This window comes from Lasioglossum baleicum, chromosome 1, assembly GCF_051020765.1.
Source record: "Lasioglossum baleicum chromosome 1, iyLasBale1, whole genome shotgun sequence".
NCBI lineage: Eukaryota > Metazoa > Arthropoda > Insecta > Hymenoptera > Halictidae > Lasioglossum > Lasioglossum baleicum.
The window spans coordinates 17443852-17463149 of record NC_134929.1 but is presented as its reverse complement, the minus strand read 5'-3'; the positions used below and the strand labels follow the sequence as shown (position 1 = coordinate 17463149).

The 19298-nt window shown below is 42.1% G+C and overlaps 1 protein-coding gene across 2 annotated transcripts in view; it reads right to left on the bottom strand.

The window, feature by feature from the left end:
• LOC143212303 (uncharacterized) overlaps positions 1–19298 on the bottom strand; it is a 49144-nt gene that overhangs the window by 12186 nt on the left and 17660 nt on the right. For both annotated transcript variants that reach the window (XM_076430954.1, XM_076430947.1), the window contains exon 2: positions 31–224. In XM_076430954.1, coding sequence (XP_076287069.1) covers positions 31–224 — 194 coding nt within the window. The remainder of the gene's footprint in view (positions 1–30; positions 225–19298) is intronic.

Sequence of the window (19298 nt, the reverse complement as noted above, 5' to 3'; positions counted from 1 at the left end):
GATGGATTAAAGTGTGTACGCGGTACGTACCATCGTAATGACGGTCTTGATGGCTTCCGCCGTCGCCTCTTCGCTCGACGGAGTCTCGACGAGGGTGCTGCCCAAATATTTGAGGGTGAATCGGGCTTCCGACGCATCCTCGGATTCCTCGTGCGTTGTGGCCGCAGAACCGCTGCCCTCCACGCATTCGCGACTATTCGCCAGGGCCCATTCCTCGCATAGTTCTGCAAGTTAACGTCGACCATATTGAAATTCACCAGGCAACATCCGCCGCCGCTCTGTGGTCAAATATTGCCCAAAAACCTCAGCGAAATTCATGTTTGTTGGTCGTGCGGTGCAAATACACCGGACTTGGAGGTTTCCTGATCTGTGAAATTTGATTTTGAATTAAATGATCGAAAATTCACTTTACAGGAAGTGGTTGATATTAACAATAAATTTTATGTCGACATCTTGACGAAGCCATTCTCAATTTTCACCTAAATTCAACGAATTCTCTACGAAGTTTCACTTTAATTATATCCTAGTATTCATAGTAATCTCAACATTGCTTGTTTCATAATTGTTCGTAATTGAAATTCGCCGAGTTAAACGTTAAAGTCAAGTTATAGATTTACAGCGACCGTAAACTACGTTTTCCCATTCGTTCAAGCTCCCCCAGAAAAATTCCGGCATTTTATGCGAGCCACATTTTACGGGCCATTCATCCGGGATTATACGATAAAAATTTCATAGTTCTCGAAACTTCATAAACGAATAATAGCGGGCAAGGGGTCCTCGAGTAGTCCATAAGCGACCGGGATCAGTGATTTCACAGGTGCGTGCGACCACTGCGGCGGGATAGTTTGCGTACCAATAATGGACGTTCCACACTCGTCACGGCGACGTCATGTCCCATTAATTCATCCCCCTGCAACCCTCACCGACGTACTCGAGAAACAATCGATTCTACTCGACGACCAGGGCCTCGACTACAGCAATTTCGAGCGCGGTGCGGTTTCTTCGAAGTTTTGCAATTCAAGGGGATCTTATCGAGGCCTCTCCAACTGTAATTGTATCGGATACTATGGTGTTCTCCGGGGGAAATAATTGACGTACTGCCGGCTGTCTCGAGAGCCGATTTTCTTATCGAACCTCGAAGTTCCCGGATCGAGGAAAAGATCCGCGACAGTGATCCTCAAATATTATCGTCCTGAAAGTTTTCGCTGCAATGTGCACATTCGATCGTCTGTTCTTTCATACTTTATTATTTTTTCAGATTCCTCTTTGTCAACCACGTCACCAGCTTTCTTGAAAAAACTGAAAACCTAATATTTTGTTGTGCGATTTTGGCGATTTTTAACAATGAGTGAAAATGATGAATGGGCATTTTCTTTTGCAGAAAAACCTCTAGTCTGATAAATAATAAAACACAAACAGAGTCCTCTGAATAGAGAAACATCGCCTCGTTTATTTGAAAGCTTCGCATGGTCGTCAGTTCGCAAAGGGAGTAGAGCGTTTTTCGAGTCAAAAAGTACGACTTTGCTTTTGGATTGCGGCTTTATAGTGAGCACCCCGAATGAACTTTGGCGGGACAAAGGATCTCGTCGAGGCACTCGTTGACCACTCGTCGAAGAGGCTCCATTCTTCGGTGCATATCTTGCCCACTTGAATCCTGGTTCGTTCAGTAATTACGTCCTCCAATTCCGTTTCGGTTCAGACGTCGCTCCAATTAAGTTTCCCGCGTTGCTTTCCCCGGTTCGCGGTCCAATTAGACGATCCAACGATTGTTCCGATGTCCAACGATACCGTTTGCCCTCACGAAACCAGCACAAAGGACAAAAACGACTTTCACGGTGCTCCCTTTGACGAAAAAGTTCGCGTTTCTACCGGTCGCGGCCCACAGATCCCACAGACAATTAACCCTTTGCGCGCGAGCATCTTTCTCCGATCATCCACTCATTACAATTTATCGCGAAGTGGCGAGCGACTTATTGTAACAAATATCCTAACATTGCAAACATACTACTCCATGAAATTACAATAATTCTTTGCGAGTTTGTTAATTAACTTTGACCAGGTGCAGCAATTAATTTGACGATATTATACCGAATAAAATTTAATCGTACCGGATTAAACGATGCAGAAGTTGCCTTGATATTGTTGAAGTTTTTTAGCAATCAATGCGTTAATTACGAACTGCGCCGTAGGCATCGGAATAATTTCGTTCTTGCTTGCACTCGCGAAAGGAATGCAACGAGAGAGAGAGAGAGAGAACCCGAATAAATTTTGCATTTACTTCGTGTTCACAATCGCCAGAAATCCTTTTGCATTTCCCCAGAAGTGGCATTCGGAATTGACGACGTTCCTCAGAAGCCGAGAGCAAAGGGTTAATCACTTAAGATTTGTCTCCAGAAAAATCTCTTGTTCTCTTCGTCGTTCCGTTTCCGATCTCCAGCACCGTTTCAGATTTTTCGGAGACGGTTTCAAGCACAGTCCTCAGACGAAATCAAGATGAACTTTTCTCTGTTGGGAACTGGCAAGAAACACGCGAGCTGGCGAGGCTTTTCGAACGCGAGCACTTGGCGCGCGACGAGCTTTCTCGCTTCTGTCGCGCACTCGAAAGAATTGAAAGTAATTACGGCCGGGTTCTCAGCAATTATCGCGCGTCGCGGAAAAGTAAGCCACTCGTAAAGTCCAACTTCACCTCGCTCGAGTTTAATTCTCTTTAATCGAAAATATTCGTCGCTTTTTCCTTTACCTGCGGACGACGAGAACTCGGCGTCGCATCGAACAAATTGCCAACGAGACGAGCCAACGTTCGCCCGCTCGAGGTTGTTACGATCGTTCGCGCGGCTCCTTTTCACAGCTTCTAATAACTTGAGCAGTTTTCAACTTCTTGCGAACGTCGCCCGAGCCGCAGGAATTTCATCGACCTGCCAGAACGATGGTAACGTAAGGACACGCGCATAAATCGCGTCTTATCGTTGTTTCTGTTGATTACTTTTGACAACTTAATAAGACTACGAACGAGAGAAACAAACTCCTAGGTGCTTTTGCAATTAATGCAGAAAATTTTGATGTTTGAATTTTCATTTTTATTGTGCTCTGATTGAACAAACCAAAGTTCATATGGGTTTTTGCACCAAGCTATTAAATTTTGATTGAGCTCGTTCGACGTTCGCACAATTGGAAAGTGAGAATTAAACAACGAGCAATGGACGTTGGAAAATTGATTTTTTGACTTGAGTTTTTGACTTAACGGAAATACTGATAGAATACTGTTAACACGTGGTCCAGCGTGCCGATGTTCTTCATTCTGCTCGTGGATGATAGAAATGGACATTAAAGCGGCGAAATAAGGGAAGGTGAAAAATCGAATCGAGATTTCCATCAGCCTGACCGTCGATGGGTAAACCGCAAATTAAATCTTCGCCGAGACCTTTCACCGCAGGACACGCGGCAAGGGACCCTTCGGTTCTCGCCTCGTTCCGCTTTTATTTTCGGCTGGATCCCTTCCACCACTTTTCATGGGAACCTTGCTGCTTCGTATCGCCATTTTTATATATCAATTCGAAGACTGTGTCGACATTTTCTCTGAATTAATGTCTTAATTCTAAGACCTTTTATATCAAACAAATAGAAAGACTGTTTGACTGATAATTATTGGTAGTCTGTAGATTTTTATGTAAAATAAAAATTTTCTATACTATCCCTAGCAATTCTAAAATTATTGAAATTTTTGGTTCTCGTGAAAAATCATGGAGTTTGAAACTAAAATAGCCCCGAGTACAATGGGTGGACACTTTGATTGTAAACACAGCAACACGAAAATATCCCATAAAATCGATACGATAAAAGAAATAAATTGGAAACTCAAGGTCGGCTGAATCGCAACGAGAATTATTCGACCAAGTTCCAGCTTTCTCGGCGACTTCGCAGTGAGAAATTCATAGCTTTCGAGGTCCCAGCATTTGGACACAAGCACGAGGAACCGGGCACAGTAATTCGTATACAAACTACCGAGGGCAAACAGTTTCGGCCGCGTAGCGCAATCGACGGAGCTGAATCGCGAGAATTGCCGGCGCGCTTGAAGAGACCCGAGAACCCAGGAGAACTCCCGAATCCCTTCCCATAACGCGATTGTTTACATCAAATCCCGACGAAACAGCTACGAAGGAGAGAGAGAGAGGGAGGTGAGAGAGAGAGCGAGAGAGAGAGAGAGAGTGTGTAGAGGGAGAGAAAGCCACACGTCCGATCGGAATTCTGCCACGCTGCGAATTTCGATCTTTGGGCTCCGCTGGAATTGAGCGTAATTGCGTGTCGCGAGCAAGCTGCTCTCCAACAAGGTTTTACCGTTCGTCCACGACAGAGGTTTCCCGTGGCGTGTACATCGATTCGCTCACCATTTTCGCCCCTACACATTTCCTCTAACGATTCCTGGAATACCGGGTTTCCGAGCAAAAACGAACCGCGTCGTTTCGAGTTTTCCGAGCTGAATTGATTGCTGTGGGAGATTTCATGTTCTCTGAAATCTTTCCCACAAAATGAACAACCAGGGCAGTATTCTAGTCTACACGCGCAATACTAAGGGTTGGAATTGAGAGTGCTTTTTTCTGACAATTAGCTATAATTTCTTATCCGTTAATGCTATCATTATACTTTCTGCAACGAAAATGTAGCTGGCAACTATATCTTCCCAACAGTATATATTTTTTTGGATAATTCTCATCCTGTGAAATCTTATAGGTAAAAAAAGATTAGGTTGTTTCGCTGCTTACCTTGTGCGTTCAAATGTTTCATTAACCCCTTTGTCTGTCTTTATGATAACTAGACTGCGAATTTTATGCATTTATTACAAAAATGAGTAGGTACAATTTAAATCAGTGGAAGGCTTAAACGAATCTAAGAATGTTTATGCATTGTTTATACCTTGTTGAAATTTATTACAGGAAGAATGACCATTTCCTTTGATTTGTGTACCATACAATTGAACAATTTTTTATTTTGCATAAAGATCCGCAGTCTAATGATAACATATTGAGAAAAATCAGGTATTAGGTTGGCATAGAAAAATATATAAAAAAAGCTTTTTAAAAACCACGCTTATATTAAAATGTACTAGAAAGGAGAAAATAATGTTTTTAGACATTAGTGACTATAAATAAAAGCGTGGAGCGCCCACGAAAATTACGTCGTCACTAATGTCTACAAACATTATTTTTCCTTTTTAGTGCATTTTAATATAAACGTGGTTTTTAACAAGTTTTTTAAAAATATTTTTTATTTTCTACTTTTTAGGCTTTTTTAAATGGAACGCAAGATATAAGACGCACCTCTTGATTGAGTCCGAAATTGTCCGAAATGAAACTGAATGAACTTAACACTACAGTGACTGTGCTCCTTTGGTGCGAAATGGGTCAGTGGAGTGGGAACGCGTAGTGGAGTAGGGAGCGCTGGCGCGCGGAGTGGGGATCGCTGAACGCGATGACGTACTACCGAGTATCGCGCGACGAGGTATGACGGTTAATATTAAAAAATTTTTTCTCCTGAACGCACAGTTTTATTTAAAAATTTGTTTTTTAATATTGCATTGTCATCCAGTTCTGAGGTATGTTTAAATAAGCTTCAAGTCTCTAGCTCATCGGGAAGTGGTTTAAAATTCGATTACAAGATTTGACGAATACAACAACAGCGTGGTAATAAAAACAAAACGTTTCAATATTTGTGAAAACGTCAGGAACATCATCCTGCTAAATTGAAGTTTTCTCAAATTTTTCCAAGACCGGCTACTAAAAATTGTGGGAGTAATTATCATTCTTGTCGTCGTTGCTTTCCGTATTCTTTCAAGAGACGCGAACAGCATCGCTGCAGCGAAGCACTCTAAAAGCATAGAGGCTTTTCTTATCCGCTTCTTGCTGCGACTCTCGGTAACGAGAGCGTTGAGCGTTTCGTCGCGGGAATTCGGAGCCGACCCGGGATCGCAGTCTGAAGTCCGTAGGATCGTATCTGTTAATTATTCGCGTGGCAGCGAGATTGTTTGCAAGATTCGGGCGCAATTAGTCGACTCGACGGGACACTGCGACTCGAAAAAGTTCCCGGCGCGACACCGCGTGGGTTTCGCTGCCTCGTGCTCCGTCGTCGGTTGCCCTTTGTTCCGCTCGCATAATCAAGGAGAATGTACCGTCAACACGCCTTTTGTCTCGCGAAACCAACCCGGGGGACTGCGCGTTTTTCTTCCTGGCGCGCGCGGCAACTTCGAACTGGTACCGTGAAACGTTCGTTAACAGGAAATCTGCTTCTGGACCGACAAATGAACGATTTCAGACTTTTTATTTCGCAATTGTTGAAGTTGCAAAGTGGTTTTCGGGGAGAAAGATAAACTTCATTGTTTAAGCCACGTCGCAAAGCACCTTTTAATAATCGTTTCGTTGAAAATGAAATTGGATAGGAACGAGCATCCTCGGCCGAAGAATTCTGACCAACGGATTGTCGGGATTACTCGAAACTATCGTCGGAACATTAATTAAGCCCGCAACGCGAGTCATATTAAACGGCAGCAACGGCGAGCGCTGATTAATAGCCGCGGCAGCGTCGTAACTGCGAGCAAATAGGCCAACGTGTACGATTGGACCACCGGTACACACCGGTCAAAATAAGCTTGTGGTTGATTTTAGTTTTTATTAAAAATACTGGGAAATGACCGTCTCTGGAAACATTAATGAAACTTGTAGACGGAGTGATATAAGATTCAATTTTGTTATGTTTCGACGAACCACGCATCAATATTAGAACATTCATGAAGAATGTATTAAACTATGATCTATAACCAGGGACATAACTGTTATAACCAAAAAGAAAAATGTCATAGAATAAAAAGTATTTCATCGACTAAAATCGTATTGGTTACAAATAAGGGTTATAAGTAACCGAATATTTTTTCTCTTGTTGGTAAATGTTATCGTTGAGAGAGATTCATTTTGATCACTTATAACTAGACTGCGGATTTTATGCATTTCTGATAAAAATGGCTACGCACAATTTCGAGCAGTGGTCATCTTGAAAAGATTTAAGGAGATCAGTGTATTAGTTTCAGTTTAATAAGATCATTAAATGATAAAAAAAGTTTTTATTTGGCCCTGTGTCTTGTAAACAACGTAAATATTTTTCTATTTTGCATAAAGATCCGCAGTCTAGTTATGAGTGATCGAAGTGAACTTTTCTCATCGATAACTGTTATAAGCGATCGAAATGAACTTCTCTCATCGATAATTGCTTTGAGCAATCGAAACAGTTTTTCTTCATCGATTACAGTGATCGAGGAGGTTCCAATTATTTGGACACTAATAATTGTTATTCATAACCAAAAAGTATAAAAACCGATATTTTTTAATCATTATGTTCTTCGAATTTTTTTCTTTATATTTTGTGCATATTATCTTAAATTTCAATAATAATCATCTTTTTATTCATGATTTTTTTCGTAGAAAATATTAGAACAACTGTTATATTTTTGCTCCCTGTCTATAACCATAAAATATTTTCATAGTGTTCCTCAATCATATTTTCATAGGATATTTAGTAGACTCTGTTTGAAACGCGCGCGCATTCGTCACGAGTTTGATGCGTAACAAGGGGTTAATACGGACTGTGATATCAATGATAGGCTGTCATTATTCGAATCCGTCGAATCGTCTTCCAGAAATAAGGATCTCTGGTTTATCGAACGTCCGACTCTCTTGGCCTCGGCCACCGCTACTTTCATCCCCTTCGCTGCCCCCGAAAAGCTAAACTCCTCGCTTCAGAAGCTCCGCGGACCGTTCATACGGCAGCGTTTACGACTTGATCAACCCTGAACGGTTCGGAGCCGAGTATGCCTCTCGTACAGACTCGCCCCGGGCACGGTGAACCCTTCTGCGACCAACCGAAACGTACAAATACGCTTCAAGTGTCGATATTGAAGATTCTTGTCGCAAAATGGAGCAAACATACCCGACATTCCGGAATTAATTCCAGGGAAACGGTCGAACGTGCTGAGCTGAAACTTTCCATGTGCATTCATACATATTTTACAGAGTAGCATAAATTTTTGCAGGACAGCGTCTTGAAAATTGTAGGAGTTACTATGTAACATGAGTCTACTAGGTGAGATCGACAATACTGAATATTGGGAATTAATTCTGAGAAAATGATCGGAGCTAGTGAGCTGATATTTTGCGTGTATATTTACACATGCTTAATATACCACCACGAATTTCTATTAAACATTACATTAACAATTGTCAGAGTTATAAAGCATTTATTATTTAAGGTCGCTGCTGTGGACCTAGTTCAAGAAATTTATTAAACCTAGTAAATTGAAACTTTCTATGCGAGTTTATATATGATCAATGTATCAGCACAAGTTTTTACACGATAAAAATTGTAGGAGTTATTAAAAACTGTTAGCTCACTGTGCGACGCTCCGCAAATTACGGTGGACGATAAAGATTTGCTGTCATTCACGAGGACTGGAATCGATATCTGTCGTATCGAGTCACTCTCTCATTCTTTCTTGGGTCAGCCATACTCGATAATTAGAATTTCTGCAGCGAAAAAATGTGTAATCGGTGAATCGCGGCCGAGCAGCAGTCTAATTTTAATTAACTCGTCCGGGATCGATAATGATACGCCGCGGAACGGAAATGCTATTGACACTAGAATCTCGGGATCGTCATCGGATTGGATGGGACAAGCATACAAATTTTTTCTTGCCAGCAGGAAACGCAATGGTAATGTAAAAATGTGGAAATGTTCTGCGCTTTCAATACGAAATGAAAATGAAAACACGCGCGGAATCATAAATGGAAGACAAATTTTAGTAATAAAAAAAAACAATTCTGCACTCAGCAATAATACAGACAGCAACAATTGGATCGAACCGATTCAAAAAATTCCTGCAAAAACACATAGGAACGGCAATCGATAATTCATTACGAAACAAAGGCTTCGTGCAGCATTGAAAAATTCTACAACAGAGATAAGCTATCTGTACAGTTTTCTCTTCAGGTTCTCTCTCGTTAATTATCAGATTTGAAGCTATCCACGAACTGTCTGCTACTGGGATCAGAAAGGAGACAGTGGCGCAGCTGAAAAAAGGAAAAATCATATCCTCGGTTCCAAGAAAAAGAGATTGCTCCACGTCCGTCCATCGACGGACCTTCCCTCGAAGGTCCATTGGTTTCCCTGACAGAGAAAAGTCATTTCCACTGTGCTCGCGGAAAGGTTTCCCCCGGGAGGCAAAATATCGCAAAGAACACCGTCGTCATCCCTTCTCGGGAAAAGCATTTTCCTCTCGACATTTTCGCGTTCAGCTCCGTTTAATCTATCGGCCGCGTAAAATCAGAAGCGAATTTAACGGGTGAAATTCATTGGCGTATCGTCGGGAACAGTTGCGCGTAAGATAAAGCGAGTAATTAACAGACCTCGGGCCTCGGAGCTCGCGAGTTCCCGCCCCGAAAGCTGGGAAAGTTCGTTCGATTAGCGTGGACCGTAAGTTTCGCTCGATTACGAGCCACGGTTCCGTGTACTACCGTCTACTTGTTCCGCGAGGCCGTAACAATTTAATTGAATCAGATCAAGCATCGGGGAACATGGACCCTTGCATGCCGATTTTTCAGTGTTTAACCGTGAGCAACGTTGAACAAGTTTGATGTCGCTCGACGCGAAGTAAGCACGGTCGCTTAACTTGCTACGTCCGCTGCCAGCAATTTCACGTGGCTCAACTTTATTCTTAAAAAAATATATTCAACGAAACTTTTTAAAAACCACGCTTATATTAAAATGCACTAATAGGAGAAAATAATTTTTTTAAACATTAGTGACTATAAATAAAAGCGCTAAACTATATTGACGTAATCTTCGTGGGCGCTCCACGCTTTTATTTATAGTCACTAATGTCTAAAAAAATTATTTTCTCCTTTTTAGTGCATTTTAATATAAGCGTGGTTTTTAAAAAGTTTTTTTTATATATTTTTTTATATTTTCTACTTTTTAGTCTTTTTTAAATGAAACGCAAGATATAGTAATACTGGTATGAAGTAGTAAGATATATAGAAACGTAAGATATGGAAATACGCGAGATAGAATGAGGGGATGACTCCGAGAGACGACGTCTCTTGATGGAGTCCGAAATTGTCCGAAATGGAACTGAATGAACGGCGGAACACCACACTGACTGAGCTCCTTCAGTGCGAAATGGGTCAGTGCAGTGTGGATAAGTCGAAGTGGGAACGCGTAGTGGAGTAGGGAGCGCTGACACGCGGAGTGGGGATCGCTAAACGCGATGACGTACTACCGAGTGCCACGCGACGAGGTGTGACGGTTAATATTAAAATTTTTTTTCTCCTGAACGCACAGTTTTTATTAAAATTTGTTTTTTAATATTGCATTGTCATCCAGTTCTGAACTATGTTTAAAGTTTCAAGTCTCTAGCTCATCGAGAAGTGGTTTAAAATTCGGTTACAAGATTTGACGCATACAACAACAACGACAACTCGGCAAGCTAATATAAGCGTGGTAAAATATTTCCATAAATGCAACGTTCCTCCTTGATAAAATATCTAATCAGTTTATCATCAATCAATACAATATAATGAGCAATTGTATTGTATGATAATTATAGCATTCCGACACAATTTGGACGTACGATTGGATCGATACCAGCAACGACTCCATCGATTTCGCGTTAGCTGCACCATGCAGGTGCTCGTTATTCGCGGGAAACGGGAAGAACATTGAAAATTAATGGTGCTCGTAGATAAAACGAGGATCGAGAGGAATCCGAGGCTCGTTAAACGTTTATATTTATCGCGGGCCACGCGGAAACGCGTTTCGTGCACGCGGACTCTTGTAAATTTGCCGAATTTACAAGCTCTCGTAGGGGTTGAGAGTTAAGAAAGGAAGGCAGCGAGATAAAGGGCTGGAGACAGAGAGAAAGAGACACACGCACATAGAGTGAGAGAGAGAGTGAGCAAGAAAGTTAGGCGCGAAGCGAGAAGAATAACGACCGGCGTAAACGTTTTTACGAGTAGCTGGGTCGACTCGGGGGTTGGTTTCCGTATCACGTTGTGGTTTCACCGCCTCGGGTTGGCAAACCGACCGCACCAGCTCTTGCTCTCCCTCTAATAGAACCTACAACTATGACGAAAAACTTCCCGAGTCGAAAGATGCTCGGTACCTACGTCCAAAGTTCCACGAAACTTCGCCAGGTAAAACCCTGGTCGGCGAAATGCTTGCAAAAAGCTCGCGATACGCTTCCTCGTATCGAGAACCGGTCGGAATTTAACGCTGGCGCACACTATACTACTTGAGATGTGTTTGTATCGATTTGGAGCTCCTCTTCTCTCCTATTTGATAATGCAGTGGAACGTTGATTAGGCGAAGCGCCTACAGTGAAAGGGATATTCGTTTTTCTTAAATCCGCGATCGCCATAGTCTGCCTGGTACATTACTTAGCGGCAGACATGCAAATCCCTCTGTTTATTTAAAAGCCTGACCAGCAAGTTTCACCGTCAGCACCACCACGCAGTGGTTCTAAGGCCGCGGAATCCATTTTCCGGTGAAAAGTTCTCCCCGGGCGGAAACCTCGAGCAACGAACAATCGTTTCGCGCTTAATAGAATCGATTCTCAGGGAAATCGAAGGGAAACTACGCTCGACTCGGTTTTCACGGATTACCGCGTCGCGTCGTTGAAACAAGAAGAAGTCACTCGCTCCGCTTTCGGAACGGGATTGAAAACGAACACGCGTCGTCCCGGGGAGTTCAGTTAATCCGGTTAATCAGAATTTCCATGGTAAAACCGTCGAAAAAAGGTCGAGGGATGCTCACGAGAGACACTAGAGGTCGCGAGGGAGCCCGTTATTTAATTTGTATTTAAATCGGCTGCGAAACGATTCCTTGGCGATTCCGAGCGCCTTCTCCAACAGCAACCGAAACCTTTTCCGATTCATCAGTATTCGATCGAGCGATCAAACAACGCTCGTTGCTTTCTTTCGTTTCCGCAACGCCAGATGTTCTTTCGCTCCGTTGCATATTAAAAGGAGAACCGGGGAAACTTTGGTTGTATCGAGAAACGCGAGGTAACCATGATACTCTGAGTTACAGTATAATTCGCCGACGTTGCCGCCGACGATATCCACCGAGGCTTTGCGATTTCCTTCACCGGCCATTTCCTTTCGCTTACCTATTCTCCATTTCGCGCTTCGGAATGGCCGCCGTTCTACTGTTGTGTAATGCTTGTTGTATTCTTAGCGTTGATCAATTGTTGGATATTTCGTATTGATACTCTGAGGAATACGGATGATGCGAGAAAATATTAATGGAAATCGAAGCACGTCAAAATGTGTGTATCTCTTCTCTTCACAATTTTAATGTATCCAAAATAAGAACGTTCTTTGTCGATTACTAAAACTCGGAGGTACCACTTAAGATTGATAATACCTCATACAATACTTAAATGTGTAGTATTGATTAAATAGCAACGTATTTAACAATACAAACAATATTGTGAACAATGGTGCAGCAATTTCATATCCATAAATCTGTAATTTTCAGTCCAATGATTAAAAATCGGCACAAATTGCACGGTCCAACATTACACAAGGTGTCAAAATGCTACTGTACACGCGTTAACAGAATCTCCCGAAACAAAAAGGGAAGACACCGTGTTCAACGATAAGAACGTTGAATCACCTAAAGCTCGTTGCTCGAGGAATATTCGAATTAACGTCGACGATCCGTTTCGTCGACAGCAGACGCCGTGAATATTCATGGCTGCTGGGAAACCTACTTAACGGTTATGGCAAATACGGTTCCCCGTATCTCGAGCGACTCCGCCCCTGTATGTACTTTGCTCTAAGTTTCTCCTCCTTCCAACATTGCACATGCCAGACTCCATTCTCCAAAAGAAAATAGTTGCATTCGCAAAACGAAGTGAAAAATTCGATTCTTCACAGGAAGTACTTGGAGGGCGTCGGAACATTCACGCGACAATCTGTTTTCTATGAAAGTTTCAGAGCACGGGCACGATGGACGTGGCGGCGTTCATTTTTAACGAGCGTAATTTTTAATGAACCTCGTTCCGAACTGATAATTGGACTACGAAACCATTTACGCGTTCGCGGCGAGCCGAAGCGTTATCGACGATAACGAAAAATCGGATACGGATCGACGACGAGCGGTTGCAGTATTCCGATAAGATTCCTTGTTGACAGACGTCTTTGCGAATCCAATTTTCGCGTGTGTTGCGAACGTTCTGTTTGCTCGGGGCGTAGCGGGAACACTTGCGCGCATAATTCGACGCCGATCGTTAACCAAGTATTTCCAATTAAGGCGCTACAGGTTCGGCGGAGGGCTCGATGAATTTATTAGACGGATCGAGAGCCCGTCTTCTCTTCGTCTGCCACGCTCGGAAAATGGAAATGAATGGAGAGCTGTCGTTGGAAACATGTTCGAAAAGGTTTGAAACTCCTATGCGTATATCATCGAGCATATTTTCGCGAATATCTGAAAAGCCGGGGCAGATCCGTACACGTATAAACAAGAGGACGAGCTCACTTGCAGAATTATTCCATACAACGTCGAAACCATTGGCTCTGTTGCAAACTACGCTGACATGCAGCATTATAGGTGCATGAAATTTTTGATGGAAATTAACATTTCGGATACTCGGATATTCTTGGCTCCTTTTAAAGCTTGAAACCTCTATTTTCTCTATTCTTCTAGTGACGAAATATCGTACATGACATTTTTAGAGACCGTTCGAAAAAGAAGACTTCGCGCTTCGAATCCATGATAATTTCAGTCCCGAAAAACATTTATTGACGCAGCTGCGGTCGTTTGAATTTCAAGAATCTTCATCTGGAAAGCGTACTTTCTAGAAAGACATCCGTTTCGAGTCCACGGGGAAATTCATTGTGTAGCTTGTAGCCAGCTTTTATCGCAGCAAATTTCAGTTAAAATGTCAAAGGGATGGATGCAACACGTTCAGTCATCCGTTCGCAGGGTGAAATCCGCGATACGAGAAATATGCGTTCGCATAAATATCCGTAGTCTATTCAGCCCCGTTGCGAATCGAGGTTCCAACAATTTCGATGCGCAGTCGAGAAGCACCAGATGTCTCCGCTTGCCGATTTCTGCAACTTCTGTGAACACAGCGTCGCTCGCGAGACGCTTCTGTCTCGTGCAAATCGTGAAACTGTACACCTGTAATCCCGACTAATACCGTTTCGAGGGAACAAAGTCGTCGTACCCGTAGTTCGCGTGTTTCGAGCCGGTCTCGCGCACCGAACCGTTTTTTATTGTTCTCGTTCTCGTAAAGCGTGCGATTTACAGTTCTGCGGCTTTGACCGACTGCAATCGTTCGGTCTCACCGCATTTACACCGAATTTACACCGTACCGTTTGCTGATAACGCGATGGAACACGGAATTACGAGCTTTCAGCTTTGAGTTTCGAACGTCAAACGCAGTGAAACAGAAACCGATTGCATCTGCAGGCTTGATGACTATGGCCGCTGCGAATTTTTATTCATTTGCGAAAAAATTCGTTGGGACATATATGTAAAACAGTAAAAGATTAGAAAAATCTAGGAATACTTTGTTTTGAAATTAAAAGAACTATTAGGGGACGAAATGAATTTGTCTTTAAAATTTGTCTGTAAAATCATTAGGAATGGGGAAGAAATGATTGTAGTCATAAAGAGAATCGTGCAGCAATAAGGGGTTGAAAGAATAAATCACAGTCTATTGATTACTCCGGTTAAGACTTCATATGGGACCCCGTCGCGCAACAGGGCGAGGGTTGATATTCACCATGGACCACATCGCCGATTAAAACGCGGTTCGGAGCCAAACAAAAGGGTCGACGATTGACGGCCGTGTGGGAATAATGGCGGCGAATCAGCTGCGTATTAACATTCCGGGTACAATACGCTTGTCACGGTTCCGTTCGACGCCTGATACGCGAGATTTGAAACGCGTCGACGTCGACGAAGATTCCGGTCGACTGTCCGTTCGCGATTCGCATCGATATTCAAATTCGATGGGACGGTTTTGAACGGACACGCGCGATTCCGAGGGACCAACCCTTTTGCAGTCGAATGTCTTCTCTACCTTTCGTGACAGAACTCGCTGCAACGTAATTCAATTATGCTGCCATATGGAAGTTTACTAACCCATTTAGAACTGTCGAGAAATACATATACTACTGTTGTAGGTACTGTGGATGCAGGGAAGGCTACGACATCGTGTTCGTTGAAACGTCTAGACAACTTTCGAAATTAAACATTTTTCGTGTGCTAGAGTTATTTCAAGACTGTAGAATAAAGAAGTTCGATACTCACTTCTTTATCCGATAGTCTTGTTTATTTCTGTGGTTTTATTTCTTGTGCCTTCCGAGGCTCTGTCTTTGTAAAATAATAGTAAAATGGAGTGGGGTAAGTCCGCCCTTGTTTTTGCAAAGTTGGACTTTAAACTGATGCATTTCCAGTCTGGTATGTAAAAACTTAACGTTCTTGGTATCAAACTCTTGCCACAGTTATTACTGATGAAAATGCCCCGAAAATGGGGCAAGTCCGTCTCTGAGAGTTAAAAATGCTTTCGAACCTTGTTTCAAGTGCTACGGGGCAAGAAAAGAATGATTAACAAGTCTGCTATAAAATGTTTCTTATTGCATTAAATATATTGTTTAGTTTTATAGTTACCCATACAGTACACACTTACCCCACTGTGATACTACGGACTTGCCCCGTGTAGTAATATTTATGGGGCAAAAGTGCATCTTAGAATTAGTGTTTTTCTCAGTAAATTTGAAAAATACAATAAAAACGATTTATTTAATGTAAAACTACGTCAATATTTGTTGTACTTACCTAAAATAACAACACAGAATATATTGTAAACTATTGCACGTTCAGGGTAACCTCAAAGTTGTACGTGTACCTCTCACGTGACTGTTTGGCATTGGTTGATTTAAGCGAGGAAAACGCTTATACTTATACTGCATTAATAAATACAAGCTAGAGAATCTTCGCTCATATTATAATAAAAATAACCAATTAACGAACTTGCCCCGTAGACGGACTTACCCCACTCCACCTTACATCAAATTTACAGAGCATCCACAGTAAAGAGTCCGACAATAATTAAATTATTTTTCATCGAAAATGTTCGGAGCATTCTAAGTTGAATTGTTTTTGAGTACCCCTTAATGGCAGCGTTGTTAACAAATTTAATGGAACTGCAATGGTTGTAGTAGTACAACTAAAGGCAAGTGCTAAGGTGCAAACGTCGTTGTCGAGTCAGGCTCGACGCAGAAAGGGTTAATGGAAGACGCCACGCCACGCCGCGCTGGTCGCAGAATGATTGGACCAGATTGGTTCGCGTTGACGGTTAAATTTGTTGGTACAATGGGCAAACGATGGGTGGAGATTCTCCTCTGAAATTGCCAAGACACGGTGCAGAGCACCAGCTGCCGCAATCCTACCAGCGGTTTCCTTTAAATCCCCCGGCGAATCTCAATGACAATAGCCGAGCCGTTTCTTCGCACAGTGGCGACGCCATAGTGGCAACAATTGCTGGGATCCTGGCCAAAATTAATACGGTCTTCTAGAAAATTGGAGGAGACTCTTCTAATTGATCCAGTACCCTTTAAATCAGGGTAACTCTTTAAATTCTATTGTAGATTGAATCAAACAGCCTGGCTCCCGTTAACAAGATATTGGAAACATTCATTTTACGATATCCGCAATATTAGAAAATGAAATCCCAATTGAAGTCTTTCAACTGTCAATCATTTGGCCGCCTGAATGTAAGAACTACGTAACTTACAATTCCTTATTTTAGAGAAATTGATGAAACAGTATTTTAAGGTTTTAAGATTATGGTGGGAGACCGTTATTTTAAACATAATGCCAATATCTGGTTATATTTCTTTATTTTAAGTGGAACAATACATGAAAAAACATCATTTTGGATTAAAAAAAATTTTTTTAAAGTCGAGTTGCCCATTTATAACATAAATAGAAATCTGTATTCATTTTTTATCTACTTTGAACACTGCTCACTAGATGTTGTAGATTACTTTGATAGGCTACCCAGTATTTACGTTAAATTCTACTTGATTTCTTCTTTAATACGAAGTAGATAATTCAAAATGTCCAAATGTCAAGTTACCTAGTTCTTACATTCAGGCGGCGATTTAACAAAATAATATGGAACAGTGAAGAAAATTAAAGAACTATTTAAAAGTTCCTACAGTCTTTGCAAATTAGCTTCATTCATCCCAATTATTAAAGAAATCGATTCCACATGGACTTTAAACATCAATGCAGAAACATCAACTTCGGCAGTAAAATTTAACAAAACATAAAACGGTCAATCCCCGAAGAAATGATCAAGATATGTCCCACCCCCACAAACCAAAGAACCATTGAACGAAGAGGCTGATGTCGAGACGAATGTCAAGACTCGAGAAGAGATTCTTTGCTTGAATGAGCGCGCCACGTGCAATTTCTAGTTACACACCGGTTCGCGGAATGGCGCATAATTAATTTGATCGTCCCTCTGGGATCTCGTTGGTTCCGCGCTAGGTGCTTGAAATTTCGGCAACGGCTCCCGATGGTGTCGCAAAAAAAATCTGCTTCTTGCCCGAGGAGAGATCCTCGCCAACCCGGAAGCTGACTCTCGTTAATTTTGCTCGTTGAAGTTCGCCGCGAGATAACAAGTTTTCCGATTAACCCCATGCCATATAACATCGAGTTGAAGTCGTGATGAAGATTTTAAACAGCGTCGGCTAACGATGCATGTCATACGAAATGTTGCATGAATGTTTCTTCCATTAAGATTGCGACGAAGTTTTCTATATTTAACCTTCCTGTGGTCATTAGACCATGGATCAAGATGAAAAATAAAAATTGTAGGACCCAAGTATTTGTTTCTCTGCTCAGAAGATGCATTGATATTCTTGACGTTGAATTTTTCCACTACATGAAATTACACTCGCCTATTTTACTATTCTAATCTTAAATCTAATTATGAGACACAGAAAGCAACAAAAATTATTAATCTATTTTTTATCATTTCAACAAGATAAAAATTGCAGCAGCTCGTTATCGTCAAAAGTGCATAAAATCCGCAGCGATTATAAAATCAGGAGTGGATCATTTATAGTTCTCCAGTGGTTCTAGGGATGAGGAGTGAAACATATCAGCCGGAATCCTTGGCTGTTCTCCGTTCGCGGATTTCAAGAATTGCAGGAGATCCGCGTCGACTCGATGCTCGCTCGTTTTTTCCTCGTTCCGTATCGCAATTTTCTCGCGCTGCGAATTTACGTGCAAGCGGTTATCGCGGAACGCGAAACGAAGAAAATTTATCGTCGGGGCTCCGTTTCAAGGGCCACCGCAGTAATTTCAGGCCGGCTACTCGATAGAGATACTGTTTCAAAGGGCGGAGGCGTGCGCCGCGCCGCCGGTCTAATCGAAATTCTAGTCGGCTGCGATAATTGACGAAATTGCATTTTCTCGGCTGGCTGATCGAGAAAGCTTATTTACTACGCGCCGATACACGCGCGGATGATTAACGATAACGTTGTGTTGTCGGCTGCGATACGCCGCGAAATGTTAACGGAGACGTGGGGGAGATGCAGCTAGTTTGCTAGCAGAGCAGCAGCAGTAGCAGTGTGCTGGCAGTTAACGCGATTATTCGCAATAAGCGGCGTAATAGAGAGCCGCGTTTAAGATTATGGTAATGCATGCCGGGTCGCGTTATAGGCGCAATGTGACCTCCTTCGGGGCACTGATTACTGATCATAAAATTTGCATAATCATAATCACGCTGCAAAGGCCAAGTCTCGATCGGGGAACGCGGGTTCACGTTATCTTGTCGCGGACTTTCACTTGTTCGAATCCGCTTTAATTTCGTTTCCGCGAATCGAAAGCCTCGCGTAATCGCGTCGGCTGCACTGCTAATCTTCTGTTACTCGATCTTTGTTGCGGATGATAAGATTATTTAGCTTCATCAACACTTTCTGTTCTCATACAATAGCCTCGCAAATTCAGGAAAATCAAAGTAATTTATCTTGAGTGAAATACCTTTCTAGGACGTTGCATATACTAATCTTTACTGCACTTGCGAGGGTAGGTTACTACTTATATGTATATACTTTACTTTCGTTACTATTAGTAACGAATCTGTCGAAGTCTCTCGCATCGAGAATACGAAAACATTCTACAAACACTTTACTTTTACTACTCGGTGATCTTAGTGTTAATAAAAGTTTCAT